The following is an 18,786-nucleotide window of genomic DNA, read 5'->3' on the forward strand; positions in this document are numbered from 1 at the left end:
ATTTGGAGCTTCGGCCGGAGAATTCACACGACATGTCGCGTCTGAGCACACGGTTGAGATGCCACAATCAATCCTGAAGACCCCTCCTGTAGCTCCAGGTTTGAACTAGTTCAGAGTGTAATAATCAACATTCTTCACTAGATAGATTAAACAGCTGAGGACACTGAATCACATTTGTTGTCGCTTACGGCTGGGGTCATCTACACCCCGAGAAGGATGTGTTCCAGGTGTCCCACAACAATAACTATCTCTGACCGAGAGTTGCCCGGTCATAAACTGGTAACAACAACAATATGCTAGGGCAGCCCCTCCTTACGGGAGATAACGGCTGCTCAAGGTTGGTCAGCTTCGTCAGAGGGCGAAGGAGGACATGCAGGGCGAATTATTCCCCAACACATCTCAAAATAGAAATAGAAATAAACCAGCATTAGAGTCGGGTCTCGGAGGTATCAGTTCCAGCAGAGAGCCCCAAACTTTTTTTTCCCTGGCGACATCAACCAGCTCTGACTGGGGGATCCCAAGGCGCTCCCAGGCCAGCGAAGAGATATAATCCCTCCACCTGGTCCTAGGTCTACCCCTCGGTCTCTTCCCAGCTGGACGTGCCTGGAACACCTCCCTAGGGAGGCGCCCAGGTGGCATCCTTACTAGGTGCCCGAAAATGGTGGTAGAGTACCCACCTCGTATGCCTCTTCAAACATATCTAATAGAGGGGGGAGTAATTTATCTGGAAACAATTTATAAATCTCTATAGGGATCCCATCTGGTCCTGGTGTCTTCCCGCTTCTCATATTACGCAAGGCTTCCGACATTTCCTTAACAGTTAAATACTTATTGCACATATTAAACCTGGAACTAACGAAGCTTAAATTATTGCCTATAAAAACAACATTAAACATTAAATAATCAGTTGCATTCATTTCTTATGGCTCTATCTGCAGCTTTTACAGAGTCATTTCTTATGAGTACATTTTTCCACAGGCCAACAACAGCTTCAACAAAACTATTCCCCTCAAAGAGAAAACCAAACATGCCCTGTTGTCCTGAGAGAAAGTGCAGAAGGAAGCATCCATTGAACTCAGTGTGCTGCTCTGTGATGCTAGTTCAGATACTTGGCATCTCATCTTGGGTGAGAGGTCATCAATGTTTGGGCTCAGGCTCTGAGCGGAGGAGACCCTCAGGATGGAGTGAAGGTGTGCGTGCAATATACCGGCGGGCCAGATCTAATAGTAATTAGAGATTATCCTGCGGGCCGAAATTAAATCCACCAAGGGCCTGATTTGGCCCCCGGGCCTCGAGTTTGACACATGTGCTCTGAATAGTCAACACAACTGTTGTGTGTGTGCTGCTGGCCGAACATCTTGTGTTAGGTATCACATAGCAAGGTTCGGTCCCTATTGAATATAAACTCAACACAAAAAGTAACTGTAGAATTGTTCATTTCTACTATTTAATTTTTACTCATGATTTTCATGCTGCTGCTGTAACGCAAACATTTCCCAATTTGGGATCAATAAAGTACCTCTTATCTTATTTCAAGCGTTGTGAAAGCCCGTTTTACATGACTGTGTTCAGAAGACGATGGGTTGGAGATGTGCTTCATTCTCCATGTCTTCTTATTCTAAACTTAACACAAAAAGTAAGGAAATGTGTGTTTGGTAGATGATTTCTTTGCTGTAACAATACTTCTCTGCAATACATCTTATACCGTTGGAAAGCCTGTTTATCTACCTCACTAATGGTGCCATATTTGTGAGGAACATGCATTTGTGGGATAAGCAGCAGAGCGGAGTATGTGGGGTGCGACAAATCTCCTCTAATGCCAAACAGCTTTCATTTGCTGTTGACTCTTGTTCGGTTGCGTTTGGTGGATTGCATGTTGAATCTATATCTAGAATTTAAACATCTTCAGTGGCATCTCACTAAATATAATTCACATCTATGAAGTCAGAGTATAAATGAGACACACTTCATGTTCCTCTTCTTGTGGTGCAGGATTCGACAGAGGGATACGAACGGATCCTACGCTCTGTGTTTACTGCATGAAGGACAAGTCATGCATTATCGTATCGACCGGGACCGGACGAGCAAGCTCTCCATCCCAGACGGAAAGAAGTTTGACACCCTGTGGCAGGTACACGGATTCTCAGATTTACAGTCATTTCCATGTGGATTTTTTAACTATGAAACTAGGATTATGGGCCACTCATTGGTGACTGTCCTTATCTTGAGTCTATGCTCCGTTTGCATGTCTAAATCGTAAGTTCCTAAAATGCACATTTCTTTGACACGAACATCCACTTTGTCCGTCAAAGGTCATGGTCACTGTGAGCTCTTAAAAAACATTTAAGGCATGGGTGAAATGTAACTAAGTACATTCACTTAAGTATTGTGCCAAAACATTTACAAAAACGTGTACGTTATTTCTGTATTTCCTTTAATGCCACTGTTTAATTCACCTCCACAACAGTCTAACAATATATTTTTACAGATGAAGTCACTATTTACTTCACAAATTAGTATTTTTGCAGAAAAAACACTTCATAAAATATGATAATTTGTTATAAATTAAACAAGTCAACAGTTTTTTATATACAAAAGAAGCTTGGTCGATTGCTCAACATGCCAATTGAGGGATACATAATTGGAATCTTTAAACACAACATAAGTCATTTCCAAATGTATTTTGGAGTTCAAAACATTTGCGCACATGGTACCTATGTATAATAATAGTTTTTTGGCCACATCTCAATAACTTGTGCTAATTTTGACAATATGATGCAAAGGTTTCATTGGATCAAGTGATGAAGAGCTGACATTTTGGACATTGGATTGAATTCATATTTATGACCGTGTGGAGCAACGGTAGCGCGTCTGACTCCAGATCAGAAGGCTGTCTGTTCAATTTACGTCAGGGTCAGAAGATCTGACCTTTATTTCTGGACTTATTTTGAATACAGCTTGATGTCCTTTGTAAGATGCATAAAAAAAAGCCACATGGTGAATTTCTACACTGTGTTGGACGGCAGTAGCTCAGTCTGTAGGGACTTTGCATGGAAACAGACTCTCCCTTTGGGGGTCGTTATATACGTATATATGATATCTGATATGTGCACTTCTCTCCTCTCCACAGCTGGTGGAGCACTACTCATACAAACCAGACGGCCTGCTGCGAGTGCTGACAGAGCCCTGCTCCAGACCTGATGGAGACATGGGTACAAACACGTCTACAGAAAGAATAGAAGTGTACATGTATGCATTCTGACAACTGAGAGTGCAGGGATATATATATTTCACGTTATTTATATGTCTCATCTGCTGTGTTATAGGGATGATCGGCGGACGACCACCACTCCCCCCGGGACCATCCTGGGATAACTTCTGCCTTTGTAGTGTGTGTGTGTGTGTGTGTGTGTGTGTGTGTGTGTGTGTGTGTGTAGACTGTTGAGTACGCCTGCATTTATGTATGCATTGATCGATACTGCGTATGCAAACCTGAATTGATTTGATTTCTGTTTTGTGAGATGGATCATAATTCTTTTTGACTTAACAGGTACTGTGTGTGTGTGTGTGTGTGTGTGTGTGTGTGTGTGTGTGTGTGTGTGTGTGTGTGTGTGTGTGTGTGTGTGTGTGTGTGTGTGTGTGTGTGTGTGTATTCTCATGGTCCCTGTGCTTACAGTATATACCTAGGAAGTGAGGTCCACTCAGTCTGAAATGAGTTTGAAACATATATTTGTTTTTTTTGTATTCTATGTTTAATGAAAACAAGATTTCAACATAATATTATAATTATGTCAATTGTAAATCAGAATTTCCTAGCTGGATTGAGAAGTCTATCCCCCTGAATCTGTTCCCACTATAATGATCACATGGCTGACCCTAAAATGAACAGATCTCTCTCTGATAACCTCTGACTTTTCTGTTTTCAGCAAAATGCAGCCGGTGGACTCTTCAACAAAATCAAAACTCAACTTCCCATACCCGGTATCAAAAAGGTGCACTAACACTCTTCACAAACACACACACACACACACACACACACACACACACACACACACACACACACACACACAGCACACCACACACATCACACACACACCACACACACACACACACACACACACACACACACACACACACACACACACACACCTTCTGGCCACAGCATCTTCCCTTTACTCTTCCCACTGTTAAAAACTGTTATTAGAGGATGGAACCGGACGTGGTAATTGCTAACTCATTTTCAGGACGGTGTAAGGACTCATTCCTGCTCAAGTTTAGTGAGATTGGTGATCCTATGAATTCTTCTCTACCTCCGCCCACCCGCAGGTCACATCTTCTCCTATCCAGCGAAACATCTTTTCGATGATAAGATTTATTGTAGTTTAGCTTTTAAGTTTACATCTCAAACCCAGTCAAATATAATTCCCTTGTTCAATTTAACATCAAACAAAACCTGCTCAAAGCCTCAGCTGACACTCAGGCCCAATCCCAAACCGCCCCCTACACACTACCCCTACACACTACCCCTCCGTTTGCGCGTTCGCACGGAGGGTCCGCCACATTAAGTGATGTTCCAAACCAACGAGTGTGGAGCGGTGTGGAGGGGGAGTGGGCTATCAAGCCATCAAACAGCGGCCGTTTCTCAGGCCCAATCCCAAACCACGCCCTACACCCTACCCCTACACCCTACCCCTACACACTCCCCCTCCGTGACGGAGTGAACTCCATGGAGTGACACTCGCAGCTCAATGAGGTTCCCTCCTGTCAGATGGAGGGACTAAATACACCGGTCAGGTAGAGACCCACCTCCCCCTCCACACCGCTCCACACTCGTTGGTTTGGAACAGCACTTAATGTGGCGGACCCTCCGCGCGAACGCGCAAACGGAGGGGTAGTGTGTAGGGGTAGTGTGAAGGGCGTGGTTTGGGATTGGGCCTCATTCAGCCTGAATAACACCGTTGGCCTGCTCTCTCTCACTCTTCTTCTACCCATTAAATGCAGATTATGTCCTCTCTGCAGCCCCAGCACTGCCCTCAATGGCTCCTTACTGCAGGGTGATAGAGTGACATTTAACTCACTCATGTTGCACGTATTTGAGTGGCTTACATGAAGTTATGAACGAATCAAACCTGAAAGGGAACCAGAAATTCTCTTTATTTACCTATACAGTCATCGTCTATCACTATAATCAGATTGCAGGTTGTATTCCAGCAGTGCACCATGTACAGTATATGCTTTATGTTTTTCTCAAACATTGTCTCCTCTCATAACCTGACAGTCGGGCCGGGGGTCTCGACAAAGCACTTCAGATCTCAACCCGTATGAAACCACCGTGCCGGGTTACCCAGAAGCCGGCAAAGGTAAGCCAATTCAAAATATAGACTCGTTAGCGCACCTTAAAACGGAACTCTTAAAGGTGGGGTAGGTAAGTTTGAGAAACCGGCTCGAGATACACTTGTTGTTATATTCCATGGAATGCTCTTAAGAATGGAATATAACAACAAGTGTATCTCGAGCCGGTTTCTCAAACTTACCTACCCCACCTTTAAGAGTTCCGTTTTAAGGTGCGCTAACGAGTCTATATTAACATCCCGATAGCAATGAATATCTTAAGTGCTTTGACAAAAAATCCATAAAAAGAAGTCATCTGTGGAAGCCGTGGCGCTGTAAAAAGCACGACCAATCATCTGAGCCGGCTAAAGTAACTGGATGGCCTACCTGCCTGTCAGCCTTCCATCTGTGCACAAACTTATCTCGTGCCCTCATTGGTCATGTGCGCGTTCGTGTGTGTTGGAGGAGGGGCTCTGTGAGGAAGTGGCAGATTTTTTTCGGCTGTGTATTTTCAAATTCTAGCGCACTCCAGCTGGTTTCTCCAAACTTACCTACCCCACCTTTAAGTGTGAGACATTGTTTATAGCCTAAAAGGGTGTATAATAAATGTGGTGATGATAAATGGTTCTTGTGTTCATGTAAAAGCTGATTAACAGACCAGTCAAATTTGCCCAGGTACACCAAAGTAGAGAGTAGGAGAAACAAACACAACAGGAGGGTTAAATAAAAAGGTGTGTGTGGAGGGAGAAAGTCAATGTAGAGTCCAGGGGAAGTGGCACTGTGGCTGAAGGGAGGGAAAGAGACGCAGAATGGGACAGAACCAGGATAATGGTAGATGTGCATGCTGTCATTTCACTTTTTGTTTAACGATACGATACAATATACGATACGACTTTAATGGTCAGATCAAATCTGAAATGTGACTTGCATCACAGCAGCTCCATGTGTAACATCAACATGGACAAATATCAGGACACAATACATGAAAAACAAACAATAAACATTTAACATAACAGCACGATCAGTGAGAGAAAACCTGCTCAAAGACCCCTCAGCGTGCATTTGATCTGGATTCAGCTCTGTATTTACTGAGAGGATTGACTGGAGCTCAAAGGATGCTTCAGTTTGACTTTATTGAATCGAGGGCTTTTTGGAAGGCGATGAGTAAGACCTTCTCTCATGTGACCTGGTCCTTTCTCCTTCAGAGGCCATGCCCATGGACACAGACGTTTACGGGCCGTACGCAGACCCAGACGAGCTGAGGAGCTCCACAGTGGATCGAAGCCAGCTGTTCCTGGAGGACGGAGAACTGGGATCCGGGAACTTTGGGACTGTCATCAAGGGCACCTACGTCATGAGGAAGTATGCTCAAACACGCAACGTCACACCTCCATACACACAACACCACACCTACACTTTAACACACAGTGGAATATTGATCTTGGGGATAAAACTAGCAAGATACTGGCAAAGTTATTTACAGCAAGAAGTCAAGATCTGCTGCAATCTCTAAAGATCATAGAATAAAATGTACAGCTAATAACCAAATTAAATCTGAAAATGTCTCGTATCATAGCCTCGTAAGGTGGCCGACTCCAACATCCCATTGTCTTTGCTGGGATTTAAATAAGGCTCTGAATAATGATGTATACTTGTTGTAATCCCTTGCAGCATCTAGATCAGTGCAATTTACGGCCTGTTTTTAAGTTGTTACTCTAAATCAAATCAAATCAAATGTATCCATCCCCATGTCACAAAACACATCTGTCTCACAGATCAACACACATGAACGACAACATAAAAAGATACAATAAATTACAAGATAGGATGTAAAATACAAATACAATTGAATGAAATATACAATTAGGTTAGATTAGATATATACCTTATTCAACCAAAATTGGAAGATGTTTGTGTCACAGCAACTCGTTAATTACACATGTAGTAAATCAGATAAAGATACAGATCAATGGTTCACATGTTTTTCAAATACTCAAATGTTAATTCAAACTTGTTTTGCTTGTTGTAATTACTCCGTCATCCCTTAGCACTGACTTTAAATGGATCCTGCAGTGAAGGGTTGTATTAAAAAGACTGTAACTATACACCGTAAAAACTTGAATCTTGCCAAGATTCGTCTAGTATCTTGTATCTAGTATCTAGTATCTAGTATCTTGTATCTAGTATCTAGTATCTAGTATCTTGTATCTTGTATCTAGTATCTAGTATCTAGTATCTAGATATAAGACATAATAACTTAAGAAGTAACAATGCAGTGAGAGATAGGGGCTTGTTTTTAGACAATGCATCTTAAGTATCTTGTTAAGTCTCTTGAAAGCATCTTATTTTGAGTTGTATCTCTATCTATCTAAGGTTTTTCAAGCTGCTGTGGTATTTGTAAAAGAAGGATCAGCTGGTTTCATGAAATACAGCTTACTTGATTTTAGAAAAACACATTTTTATTGGAAAATCATCAGAAATTAGAAAAATGTTGAGCATTTTTTGCTTATTTCCTTTCATGAATCTGGTCAAATAGTTCAAAATAAGTTCCTTAAACTAACTACAAGATCCCATTCATCTAAATATCCCACATTAATTCAAGAAATGTTATCAAGCGAATTTGCACTTCTTCAATTTATAACAAGCGAAAACAACTCGTTTTTTTACATGATTTTGAGCAGCATTTTTTCCAGTGTGTGAACTTCAAAGTAAATGTATCTAGATTCTAAATGTGTACTATCTTGTGATCTGGTTTCTCTTCATGTTGCCTCTCTCACTTCCTAAATACCCTTCTTTGTAAAGATGGTTATAGAAACCGAAATCTATTGAAATGTGTTTAACTGTTATCTTGCTCGTACACAATATTTATAGAGTTAACAGAACAATGTGACAGAAGAAACCAAGATATTTAGGATCAAAAATGATTTTATTTGTAGGAAAACCTGCCTTTCATGAAGCATATCCAGCCTGTACACCAACACTGAAACCCATGAGCACAGACCACAGTTTAAGAAAGCAGAAATGAAATCTGAGCTGACAGGAAATGCTCCGTTTTAGTTTAACACACAGTTAAGCTCACACACACTATTTTATGAACATATAGGTTCACCTGTTGAATTAAAAACAGAACAGATGAATCAAAGAAAGTGAAAACCATAAAGCAGATTCAGGCAAAAAAGCTGATTTGAGTCTTAACTTAAAAAATTCAAAAAAGTGAAAAAAATTTCAAAAAAGCGAGAGATTCTTTTTAAAAGTGAGATTTTTTTCAAATAACTTAGAAATATATATAAAAAGTCAGGAATTTAAAAAAAAAAGGTGAGATTTTGCGGGGGAAATTAGAATGTTTCTAAAATGAGATAAATGAGTTACATTTTTCAGACTTTAGGGAATAAGTCAGAATTTAGAATAAAACAAACAAAAGAAAAAAAATCTGAATTCGGAGAATATTTAAAAGAAGATGATTTAGGCTACGTGTGAAAAATAATAAGATCTCATAAAGCAGATTCAGGCAGTAGCCTATGCGATGAACTCTTAAAGCATTATCCTACAGAACAGCACAGTATACAGAGAAGAGATAACATCTGATCCTTTTACGACAAACACTAGATGCTCTCTTGACGACACGGACACAGGTCGGTTCTTTGAAACGGGCGTTTATTATTGGCGTTTAATCTTGAAGCCTCCCTTCTTCTGTTGAGAACTACAAGGATGGTCAGTGGATAGTGGAGATATCCCGATCCCCGGATCGGATCGGCCCCCGATACTGGGTTTTAAGGTGGATCGGGATCGGCAGATCCAATTAAATGTCATGGCCGATCCATAGTTAATATTTCCCATGATTCCATTGTTACGTTGTTACGTTGTTTGTCGTTGTTGTTCTATTGCATCAGCCGCCATTATCGAGTTGGAAAAGTGGAACGGACACATATCGTTAGCTAGTTAAAATGTCTGCAGTTTGGCATCATTTTAAAATAACTACAAGTGAGTCGCCGACTGCGACATGCAAAGTCTGTGGTGTGGAAGTCTCACGAGGTGGTGCTAACAGGGTCTCTTACAACACCACAAACCTAATAAAACATCTTAAAAAGCACCACCCCGACGAACACGCCGCCTACTGTAAAGCGACAGCGTCTGCGACTGATGGACTCCATCAACAAACACTGCGGGACAGCTTGAAACGAAAGGCTTTACTCCCTCGAGACTCCGAGAGATTTCGCAAGATTACTGAGCTGATTGTGGAGTGCATAGCAGGGGACGACCAGCCAATTTCACTTGTGGAAAACTCCGGTTTTTGTCGTCTAATAAATTATTTGGGTGCCTGTCTATTTCTTAATGTATACGAAATTAAATGCTGTTTGCTGTTTGCCAACACAAAAAGTGATATCGGTATCGGAAAACCGGTATCGGGAAATATCGGGATCGGATCGGAACCTATATGAAAATATCGGAATCGCTAAAAAATGAGATCGGGACATCCCTAGTGGATAGTGCGCTAAACTTAGAACCAGGGGGTAGCAAGTTCGAGTCCCACTGCAGCCAGCATGTCGTTGTGTCCCTGAAGACACTTCACCCCAAATTGCTCTTGTGGGGATTGTCCACAGTACTGAATACTGTAATACTGTAAGTCGCTTTGGATAAAAGCGTCTAACAACTGTAATGTACAACAACGAACAACATACATGTGCCAAACATGCTGTGGTGCTACACATACAAATATATGAATAAAAATAGGACATGACGAAAACATGAAAACATGATACAAATACCTCGTTGGCCGCTTGTCGTGAAAGGAGATTCATCTTTAAAGTTCCTTTTCTGAATAACTTTATGTCACAGTGATAACTTTATGTCACGGACTGCAGCAGAGCTTCAATAAAAACATCAACCCACGTTGAGTTGTCCAGTGCATCAACAAAACACAGCACTGGGCATGAACAAACATTAGCTCCTAGGCACAAGAAACAACAAGCACTTACGGTCACAACGTAGTTATCTGTCTGCATAGGTGTAACATATAAAACAAAACCGTATTAAATCATGCCATATTTTAAAGATTTTAATATGACATGAAATACAGGCTTAATTTATTGAATTGAACTTTGAAATGAATTACGTTATTCTTTTTAAATAAGGCAACTTTTTTACATCCTTTACAAACACTATATATGGTAATTTTAGTTTACTGCTAACATTGTAATCCTGCTAGTAATCCCACATGTTTACTCCCCATGCCTGGTTGTTGATCGTTGTTTTAAACCCTCCCTGTGTGTTAGGACAAGGAAACCAGTCGCAGTGAAAATCCTGAAGAATGATGACAACAACCAGTCGATGCACGAGGAGATGCTGCGAGAGGCCAACGTCATGAAGCAGCTGGACAACCCCTACATCGTGCGGATGATCGGGATCTGTGAGGCGGAGAGCCTGATGCTGGTGATGGAGCTCGCTGATCTGGGGCCGCTCAACAAGTTCCTGCAGAAACACAAGTACGTACTCTGAGAGGATCCTGATCATCCTCTGCAACATTCTATAACTCCAGAGAGGGCAAAAGTACACACATCCTTTACTCAAGTAGAAGTACAGATACTCGTGTTTAAAAAAGTACTGATTAAACTTCTTTACTCAAGTCAAAGTAAAGAGGCTTTGAAATGTACTTCAGTAAAAAGTACCCATAACTAGCAGCTGTTTTAAAGAGTACCTGACCTCCCTTTATATTAATAGAACAATAATGTCATTGTTAGCTAATGAATGTTTCCATGCTGAACAACGGCAACATGACAACGTTTCCATTGGTCCCTCTTCTTTAGAGAAGACCAGGAAATGATGGATACACGGATCGTGTTCAAATCAATAGGCACGCAATGACTCTAAAGAATAATGATCACGCCACCACACACACATTCAGACTAAAGGAACCAGCTGTTTGGGAAATGAGAGAAGTAGAAAGTACAGGTATTTGAGTTCAACATGTAAGAAGTAGAAAGTACAGGTATTTGAGTTCAACATGTAAGAAGTAGAAAGTACAGGTATTTGAGTTCAACATGTAAGAAGTAGAAAGTACAGGTATTTGAGTTCAACATGTAAGAAGTAGAAAGTACAGGTATTTGGGTTCAACATGTAAGAAGTAGAAAGTACAGGTATTTGGGTTCAACATGTAAGAAGTAGAAAGTACAGGTATTTGTGTTCAACATGTGAGAAGTAGAAAGTACAGGTATTTGTGTTCAACATGTAAGAAGTAGAAAGTACAGGTATTTGGGTTCAACATGTAAGAAGTAGAAAGTACAGGTATTTGAGTTCAACATGTAAGAAGTAGAAAGTAAAAAGTCGTCAGAAAAATAAGTAGTGGAGTAAAGTACTGATACCAGAAAGATGTACTTAAGTACAGTAATGAAGTATTTGTACTCCATTACTTCACAACTCTGGGAGTAACTAAGTACATTTACTCAAGTACTGTACTTAAGTACACATTTGAGGTGTTTTATGCTACTTTGTACTTCTCCTCCACTACAGTTCAGAGGTACATGGTGTACTTTTCCTCCACCACATGTATTTAATACCTTTAGTTACTTTACAGATGTGGATGAATGATGTGAAATCTAACCAAGTGTTGAATCAGACTTTAGTTCCACCTGGAGTAAATTCACAAGCTACCCTGCAGTATACAAAGTCATTCAAACTAGCTGCACCTTTACCAGCTTTGAGAACACTTTAATGATCAATCATTATAAAACATATCATATATATTATTCTGAAATGGACCAATCTGCACAATGACTACTTTTACTGTCGCTACTTTCACTATATTTTGATGAGAATACTTTTCTACTTTCACTTGAGGAACATTTTGAATGCAGGACTTTTACTGAAACAGAGTATTCCTGGTAAATCTACTTTTACTCAAGTACAAGATCTGAGTACTTCTTCTACCTCTGTATGCTAACTACAGTGCTAATAAAGTCACAATAATCACTTTTAATCTCCCAAGTTTAAAGGTTGATCCCTCTGAATCTTGTGTTCAGAATCTAAGGCAGCAGCTTTATAATAAACGTTGAATTGATCCTAGGCAGACCACCGTAAAGAACATCACAGAGCTGGTGCACCAGGTCTCCATGGGGATGAAGTACCTGGAGGAGCATAACTTCGTGCACAGAGACCTCGCCGCCCGCAACGTGCTGCTCGTCACGCATCACTACGCCAAGATCAGTGACTTCGGACTCTCCAAAGCTGTGGGCGAGGACCAAAACTACTATAAGGTACTAAGGGGGGTGGGGGTTCAGATCATTTGTTTTACATCAAGCATGAAGTCAATCCAGGCCCATGGATGCATATTCCATGGTTTATCAGAGCGAAATTGTTAAGTGGGGAAATATAGCTAAGAACTATCCCAATAAGTTGCACAAGCTGACATTATAAAGCTGCTTTCGGAAAAATTGAATTGGAAATTATCGATAAATGTAGACGATAAATTGATGCCTCTGAGCTGCTCTAACAATGCAGTATATTTCCACTTTAAAGGAAGTCTTGGTGCAGGTCATACATGCAAATACCTCTTCCATCTCTGCATAAAAGCAAATAAATACATACCTGTACCAAGCATTGAAGTGACTGCAATATTTACAAGATCCTTTCTGTTTATTGTGTATTTGAGTTTGAAGAGAGCATGTTCGGGCCCAGCCCCATATAATTACCCTGTATGCGATCATCGTCATATCACAAATATGTAATCTGAGGCTGCAAAATGACCAGTATAAAATGAAATAATTCCCACTGTGTCTCCTCCTCCCTCAGGCCAAAGGTCATGGCAAGTGGCCGGTGAAATGGTACGCTCCCGAGTGCATCAACTACTTAAAATTCTCTTCCAAAAGTGACGTGTGGAGCTTCGGGGTGCTCATGTGGGAGGGCTTCTCCTACGGACAGAAACCTTACAAGGTATGAACTAACACAAGGCAAGCAGAGACATGATGACGTACAGTTACTAACACAGTTACTAACACAGTTACTCACGCAGTTACTCACACAGTTACTCGCACAGTTACTCACGCAGTTACTCGCACAGTTACTCGCACAGTTACTCGCACAGTTTTTATGGAAAGTGAACAGCAGGGGTGGGAAGAAGTACTCAGATGTTGTACTTGAGTAAAAGTAGAAGTACCAGAGTGTTACTAGTAAAAGTCCTGCATTGAAAATCTTACTTGAGTAAAAGTACAAAAGTATCGGCATCAAAATATACTTAAAGTACCAAAAGTAGAATAATGCATAATGGCTCATGCCTAATTTATTCCTTCTTTAACAGCTGGTAAAGGTTTTTTTCTTTACTTTATAAACTGCTGCTGGATATCTTAACCTGTATTTAATGTATATGAAATAATTTACTTTTGTTTTTGCTAAGAATCTGAATCTGTGAAGTAACGAAAGCTGTCAGATAAATAAGTAAAAAGTAAAAAGTAAAAGTAAAAAGTACCATATTGGCTTCTAAAATGTAGAAAAGAAGTATTAAGTAGCATACAATGGAAATACTCAAGTAAAGTACCTACAAATTGTACTCAAGTACAGTACTTCAAAATGTACTTAGTTACTTAAGACTTCTGGTGAACAGTGCTATAATACGGCACTAGTTCTTAATTAAAATGGCATTTACACTTGAAGATGTTACACTTTGTTGTCAAACCCAGCATTAAAACCAATGCTTAGACCTCAAGGCCACTGTTATGAACTGAAACACAGGACACAGGACCCAAAAGCAGGACTCGAAAACAGTTGTCCAAAAATAGAATGTTGTTTAATAACAAAAACTAAATCGTACTTTCAAAAAATAGAAAGTAGTTAAATCACAAAAAAACAAAGTCGTACATCAAAACAAAACTCTCTTGGCAAAAGGTCTAAATCTCAAAGTAAAGTGTCAGGAGTCAAAAGGCCCAGGTTCTCACGACATGAAACATAACGAACTGACAAGGGAACAAAGAAACACAAGGGCTATTTATAGGTGAGGAGGATGGGCACAGGTGAAAACTATCAGGGCAGGGCAATCTCACGGGCGGGAAACACACAAAGGCAGGAAATGTGGGATCTGGAATGAGAGGGAAGGATTACTTTCAAAATAAAAACAGGAAGTGACGAGATCAAAACACAAGAGTAAAAAACATAACTTGACCTAACATAACTGTCGAGTCACAACAGCCACCAAGTCTGTTAAACACAGAAAACAACTTTATTTAACAATAAAAAAGTGTTGTTTCAAAACGTTTCATACAACTGAACGCACTTAAGGCGAGACACGGCAGGCAAAAACATCGTTTTTCAAGTACTGGTCAATTTTGAGATTTTGTGCTATTTTGATTCCATAACATGTTTTCTTTCAGGCTTTGGAAGGAAAACGTACAAAATACACATTTAAGTGTTTATTTTACTATAGTTTGTCTATTTGCATCTGTAGATTTCTCCTAAATTCACCAAAAGTTAGCATTCTAACGTAACATAAAGTACCGCGACCGCTGTGTGCACCATGTCAACATCGCTGGAAAGCTCCGTCTCTCCTGCACAATCTCATCGGATCCAAATATGGTCATTTCCTTTGTATCAGCAACCAATTGTGAAAGCACAAAGGGGTCTTAAACCAAGAAACAAAATCTTATTGGCTGGTGTCAATTTCTGACAACATGATTCGTTCAGATGCGTCACGTGGTGTGCTAAAACACTTCCTGGTTAGCTTTCCGCTAGAAATTGAAATCTCAAAATGGCAAAAGAACGGCGAAAAAAACGTTCACAGAGAAGACGACAACAATTGTCACTTGCACGAAGCAAGGTTATAAAAAAAACAAATGACCCCGAACATGAAATACCTTCACGGAGTGCGTCGATGCGCAAGCTGTCATCCAAAGAACAGGAGGGTTTAGCTAGCGCCTCACTGCAATCATTAAAGGTCGTTTTTTCAAAATGAGTTTTTTCTCCTACTCTGAGTTTGAAATTTCAACTTCAGTAGCACGTACATACACCAAAACTTCCAGTTATATTCCTATCAATATTATGAAGGCTTTTACAGAAGGGTTTGTTCATATATCATTCATAGCCTGAATTATACAACATTGTATACCTAAAAACATGGCGAAAATTGATATTTTAGGGCTATTGACAGTATTTTCTGATTTATGGAGTGATAACAAGAGATATCCAATATCCCTTCTGTAAAAGCCTTAGATACTAATACGACTACAAAATGAAACAAGAATTTTGAACCTGGCTTTATCCAAAGTTCAGATTTTGATTCCTGAAATGTGTTAAAATATGTGCATATTTAATGAGATAATGGCTAATTTGCATATTTAAACATGCTATTTCAGAAACTTGTAATACAAAAAACAATTGCCTTATTGTAAGTAATTAACTGGAGACATTTCTAGCTGATACCTTTAAGTTAAAAAAATTACCCTATTCACCTGGGGTGTCTCGCCTTAAGTACGTGTTATGGCACTGTTGGCTTTCCATACCATAATGTACCGCAGCAGGATTTAAGAGCTGAAGATGTCAAAGTAAAATGGCTGCTTCATATTCATATGTTTATAATGTATTCGTAGCTCAATTTAAATGTACACAAACGTAACAGATAACAAATAATAAACCCACTGGGCTTATTTGAAGCCTCCATAATGAACACAAGATTCATATAAACAAATATTTTACATGTAATGGTGATGGTACACTAATAGAACAACTTAAATTTTTTTTTATAAAAACAAGAAAGGAAATATGAGTTTAAAAATTATGCAATATGACTTTTTTGTGTAAAATCTTCCCCTCATGTAACGGGCATTGCACATGTTCTTGGCCTATTGTAACTTTAGAGCCATATGCTGATTAATACTAAAAGAAACTCATATGAAACAGTCCCGTTATTTTATTCTAAGTCTTTTTAGGGTTGCTTTCCCCAATAATCTCCATATAGACTTTCTGCACTACTTTTTATTTTGTATTTTATTATATATGTTGCATTGTTGGAGGAGCTCAGGTCAGAAGAATTTCATTGCCATTTCTACACTGTAGCTTTGTGCATATGACAATAAAAACCTTTGAATCTTGAACTTTGAATGTTTCCCTTGTTTTTAGGGAATGAAAGGAAATGAGGTGATGCAGAAGATTGAGAGCGGGGAACGTATGGACGCTCCGATGAACTGTCCGATGGAGATATATGAGCTCATGAGGACCTGCTGGACATACAAGTAAGAGCCAGAGCTCACACAGTATTAACCACCAATGTGTTTCATTCCATTTTATATATAGTGACAATAAACCCATCTACCAGAGAGGACTGATTACGCAGAGTTTGTTGACAAGGAGAAATGCGGCTCCAAAATCAAGTAAAACAATAATGAAGGTTTTTTCACTTGTAATAAGTAAAAAAATCCGCCAGACGTACAAGTGAAACCTAGCTTGGAAAGATTTCTTGAAATAATATGGGATATTTTGTTAAATGAGATCTTGTAATTAGCTGGGGAAACTTATTTTGAACTCCCAGTATTAGGAAGTTACAAAATAAGCCAGAAATGCTCAAACGTCTTCTGATGTTAGTTTTCCAATAAAAATGTGTTTTCTAAAATCAAGTCAGATTTATTTCTTGATCCAAAATGATAATGATAATAATAATAATACATTTAATTTGTAAAGCACTTTTCATTGCTAAAAGTAATCCCAAAATGCTACAAGGGACGTAATAGAAAAAAACCCACAAGTTTAATCAGAGGCTGATCCATCTTTTCTAAATGCCACGGCAGTTTGAAAAAACATGTTTCATCTGAGATAGAACTCAAAATAAGATGTTTTGAAGAGTCTTTGACTTACTTACTTAAGATGCCTTTTTCTAAAAACAAGCCTCACTGCATTGTTACCTCTACCAATAACCAACCAAGGTAAGCCCCGCCCACTGTATTCTTTGTGTTCGTTTTAACCAATCATCTCTCAGAGGGGCGTGGCCAGCAGCAGCTTAAATTAGCATTTAAAGCTACAGACACAGAATCAGCACTTTTGGCTGAAACAGAGGGGATTATGGGTAATGCTGCAATGATCTGTTTGGAGCCCAACACTTCAGAGACATGTTTTGTATATATCTGAGACCTGTAATATATTGATGAAAAACAGTATAATAGGGGACCTTTAAGACGTTTAGGATATCAAGTGTAAAGACAAATATACAAATATATTGCACAGCACTCCACTTTAAAAAATAATACACTGCTTTTTTGTTGTTATTTGAGCTTTTAAGGTTACTGTATACTTACAGTTGGTGTAAATGCTTGTCTTTAGCATCCTTTTTTAATGCTAAATTGTTTCTTAAGAATACTTAATTTTCTGTATCCTTATATATTTATTTGTTTGCCTACTTTGCCACCGATTTTTTTTAGATTGTTTATGTTCGCACCACCAGATACCAAAGCTAATTCCTTGTATGTGTAAACGTACCTCGCAATAAACTTGATTGTGATTCTGATACTTGGCAAGATTTCCAGTTTTCACCGTGTTCGGAGGGCTCATTATTAATAACTACTTCCTGTCCTCATGTGTTTTAGGGCAGATGAACGGCCTGGATTCACCGTTGTTGAGCCAAGACTACGAGACTTTTATTACGATATTGCACAGTGATTCTTCACGTGGAAGTTGATGCAAAGCTGTGGTTGATGAGGAAAAACTGCATTTAATCCTGATTATGTCTCGAGGTGGATATGAGTTATAAATGCTGTCTGTAAGATATTGACTCGAGGAATATCATTATGCAAATCACGTTTATTTTATTACTTCTCTTGTTCCTTCCTGAATGTAAACAATATGGAGGTTGTAATAAACATATGCAAGTCTCACTGATGTATGAACATTAATGTCTCAGCTAACAAACAACACAACTTATATTTTTGTCAGTGAATATCGATGATTTCCTGAATGAAGGTCTGATATACTCTGTACTGACTTATTAATTACTCCATGAATGCCTGTCAGTATTTTACAATATATGGAAAAAGGTATTGTCCTGGAAATGGATTTATTGATAATAAAAAGACATGTAACGGTAGAGTTGCGTCAAAAAAAGGACAGAGCTTTTGTTCCACTTTAACACTAATGGGGAACAGGTAGATATGTCAGGACACATCCGATAATAACGTGGTTTATGGAAATGTCATGATAAGCTTAAGTTCAGAACAACCTAAGGAATACCAAGATGGATCTGGGTCACATGACAACAACCAGAATAACTTGCAAACAAAATCCTCAACACATTTCTAATACAGAAGAAGAATTATGATAATGAAAAGTGACATTATTCAACTCAATGTTATGGATCACTATGGGTGCCTCTGAGGTCAAATTATATACACACTCAAAAGCAGGAAATGTGGCGCTACTCAAAAATGCTAATTGTAAAACATAAACATTTCTATAAGAAGTTAGTTGCAAATAAGTGGAGTTCTGCACCAA

The 18,786-nt window shown here is 39.3% G+C and overlaps 1 protein-coding gene across 1 annotated transcript in view; it reads left to right on the forward strand.

Annotated features, from left to right (window-relative positions):
- The window catches only part of syk (spleen tyrosine kinase), a 29,818-nt gene extending 11,645 nt beyond the window's left edge, over nt 1-18,173 (forward strand). Inside the window, 12 exon segments of the mRNA XM_034239887.1 lie at nt 1,993-2,131; nt 3,131-3,212; nt 3,327-3,352; nt 3,354-3,386; nt 3,927-3,992; nt 5,279-5,360; nt 6,537-6,693; nt 10,605-10,814; nt 12,392-12,581; nt 13,117-13,257; nt 16,429-16,541; nt 17,886-18,173. Of these exon segments, the coding sequence (XP_034095778.1) occupies nt 1,993-2,131; nt 3,131-3,212; nt 3,327-3,352; nt 3,354-3,386; nt 3,927-3,992; nt 5,279-5,360; nt 6,537-6,693; nt 10,605-10,814; nt 12,392-12,581; nt 13,117-13,257; nt 16,429-16,541; nt 17,886-17,958 (1,312 nt within the window). The 3' untranslated portion in view covers nt 17,959-18,173.
- The last annotated feature ends 613 nt before the right edge of the window (nt 18,174-18,786 follow it).

The sequence above is a fragment of the Gymnodraco acuticeps genome, unplaced genomic scaffold (assembly GCF_902827175.1).
Source record: "Gymnodraco acuticeps unplaced genomic scaffold, fGymAcu1.1, whole genome shotgun sequence".
Classification (NCBI taxonomy): domain Eukaryota; kingdom Metazoa; phylum Chordata; class Actinopteri; order Perciformes; family Bathydraconidae; genus Gymnodraco; species Gymnodraco acuticeps.